A 2,612-nucleotide genomic window follows, 5' to 3' on the forward strand; every position below is an offset into this window, starting at 1 on the left:
CAGTCTCTCTTCCAGCAGTGAAAGTCACACCTGATGCCAGTAAACTTAGGAAGGGAGGTTGGCTTCAGTCTGATGGCTGATGTTGGGTAGCTGATGGAAGCTACAGTCACAATGCTTTCAGCATCTTCTTTAGCTTTTGCTTGAATAAACTCTGCTCTTCTTGACATTAACTCCAGCCCTCGTATGACCACTGGGCATCTTTCCGATCTTTCTCCATCCAGCTCTGCTTCCACAACGTACTGGGCCTCCACTTCTGCACTTCTCCACGCGTGACCACGGTCTTCATTTGACCTCTGGAACCATGTGCACTTGTTGATTTAATTCATTCTGCTTTGTTGCACCTGGAGAATTCTTCATGTTTGCTTTGTTCTTCCCTCTGACAGGAAAGTACGTGCCGCCTCTTTTAGCCTGGTGACCTGCCTTTAGGCCGGCTCTGACTCTAAGCTATTATTAACCACAGAAATGTGATAATTGAAACCAATAAAGATTTAAATAGTGTCTTTATTCAAACACATATAAAAAAAAGATGAGCAATAAACAAAATATCCATTGTCAAAGATGACACAAACAGTCTATGCTGTGTGGTTAGTCTGTGATAGTGATTTGTGATATTAGATATATATATGTATATAATTATAACTGAAACCACAATGATTATATCAAACCTTAATGTGTATGCCAGCCAGTGTGTCTGTAGGCTACTCATGAGTTTCTGATTTGTCGGTCAAATCTTCTTTTGCATCTTCAGTTTGTTCTGAATCTGAAGGTTTTGTTTCTGCAGGAGCAGCAGCAGGAGGAGCAGGAGGAGCAGGAGGAGGAGCCTTATTTTTCTGCTCCTCCGGCTCCTTACTCTTCCTCGTCGTCTTTTTGCTCTCCTCTGTTCCCTCAGTGGGTGACTTGGCAACAGATTCTGCAGGAGAATAATAATCATCCAAGTCAAAACCACCTCAGATGTTACGTACAGTACATTGTTTTTTACCACTCACCCTTCCTTCTCTGCTTCTCCCTCCCAGTGATCAGGGTTTTCATCTCTTCCTTCGGGGTGTTTGGGCCGAACTGCACGTTGCCCTCTGCGTCCGTCCAGTACGAGGTGACCCCGAGGTCAGCGCTTTCCAGCTGAGAGGAGACAAATGTGAGTCAGCAGAAAACTCAACCAGCAGCCAAACAATTATGCTCCACTCATACTTACCCACAAAGTGCAATGATGTCACACCTGTCAGTGATTTTCAGAGCAATACGCTTCAGTAAAAACATTTGCTTGCATACAAGTGATCTTTTTTATCTATATAATCTTCGGTTATTTGTCCTTTGTCTAGTATTTTTTTTATTTGAAGTGCAAACAAGGCCGCGAAGTTCTGTAATTTTTCTAATAATAATGAATGCATTTTTCAAACATATCCTCTGACGGTATTGTATTAATCCATCTTGATTTGAACTATTTATTCATTCATAGACGTTTCCTGATAATGCTCAGTTTATAAAACAATTATTAATCTGTGATGTTCATTTATAGAATAACAAATCCACTTTTAAATGAAAGGCTCCTGTGGGAGTTTGATTAAAGGCCCCTCAGTTTCCTTTTTTTCCCCTGGAGCCCTCAGAGTCCCTTAAAACACCCCTGTATCCAAATTAGTCTTCTAGTACAGGGTATAAAAGCTCTACGAACTAAAAAAGAAAAACTCTGACAGATTTTTGGCCTAAATAAATAAAATAACTGGTTTGGTGGCTTTACCTGACCTCACTGTCCTGTAAGGCTGCAAATGACCCCTAAATAAATAAGTTCTGTGATTTCATCCTCTTCCGTTTCTCTCCTCTATGATGGTAAACCAGGTTTCTTTGGTTTGTGGACGTAGGAATGCAGGGAGTACTGAACTAATCTTTTGAATGAACTGATTCTAATGACTCAGTTACACCAAAAACAACTGCTTTGATCGTCACTAATGTGTCACATATAGAACGATGTCACGGCAGTTTCGTGAAGACGTGCCATCCCGACCCCGCCCACATTGAGGTTCTATAGTAATGGAAAACAACGTGACTGATACCAAATCAAGTGGAATCAAGCTAGAACTGTATAATGGAAAAGCACCATATTTACTTCCTCTTTACAGTTAGTTATTTATGAACAAAATTTAAAAAAAACCTCAGTAACATCTTTAGTTTCTCTTCCCGTCTGGTTAATTCCCCACACACGTCCACAGTTGCACTGGCTTTGACATCTCAAATTTGCATGTGTTATTGATTTAAGTTTAATAACAAAGTGTTCTAATCTATTTTTCATTTTTAATGCTGGTCACTATAGACAAAAGGAAAACGGCATTAGTTTTGTCATTTCAAATCAAACTTCATTTTGTTGCTCTGCTCTTGTAAATATCACGTTATTTTTTAGCAATAAAAAAAACAAACAAGGATGTGGTTCAGGGTTGGATTACAGTAGAGGGGGTGGTTGCTCTCCATGCTGGTGGTTGATCTTCAAGGAGTCGAGGTCTACAGAAATCAGGAGTGGGAGTGAAAATGAGGGGGAAAAGCAACTGAAACAAGAGAGTGGATAAAGTGAAGAAAAAAAAAGAGGCTGCAAAAGTGAGACAACTCATAAAAGGAGGAGGAGGAAG

The 2,612-nt window shown here is 40.2% G+C and overlaps 1 protein-coding gene across 1 annotated transcript; it reads right to left on the minus strand.

The window, feature by feature from the left end:
- Positions 1 to 481: 481 nt before the first annotated feature.
- LOC131463000 (uncharacterized) lies at positions 482 to 1,130 on the minus strand. The gene is made up of 2 exons (XM_058634612.1): positions 987 to 1,130; positions 482 to 910 (listed from the first exon to the last, which is right to left on the minus strand). The coding sequence occupies exons 1-2, from the start codon at positions 1,027 to 1,029 to the stop codon at positions 699 to 701; spliced, it is 255 nt and encodes an 84-aa protein (XP_058490595.1). The 5' UTR covers positions 1,030 to 1,130; the 3' UTR covers positions 482 to 698.
- Between the last annotated feature and the right edge of the window lie 1,482 nt (positions 1,131 to 2,612).

The sequence above is a fragment of the Solea solea genome, chromosome 1, assembly GCF_958295425.1.
Source record: "Solea solea chromosome 1, fSolSol10.1, whole genome shotgun sequence".
NCBI lineage: Eukaryota > Metazoa > Chordata > Actinopteri > Pleuronectiformes > Soleidae > Solea > Solea solea.

What these genes read in the sequence shown, in the direction of transcription:
- LOC131463000 (XM_058634612.1), bottom strand. Translation starts at nt 1,029, where the DNA reads ATGAAAACCCTGATCACTGGGAGGGAGAAGCAGAGAAGGAAGG. An exon ending in GGAGAAGCAGAGAAGGAAGG is followed by an intron (nt 911 to 986) that starts GTGAGTGGTAAA and finishes ATTCTCCTGCAG; the next exon opens with AATCTGTTGCCAAGTCACCC.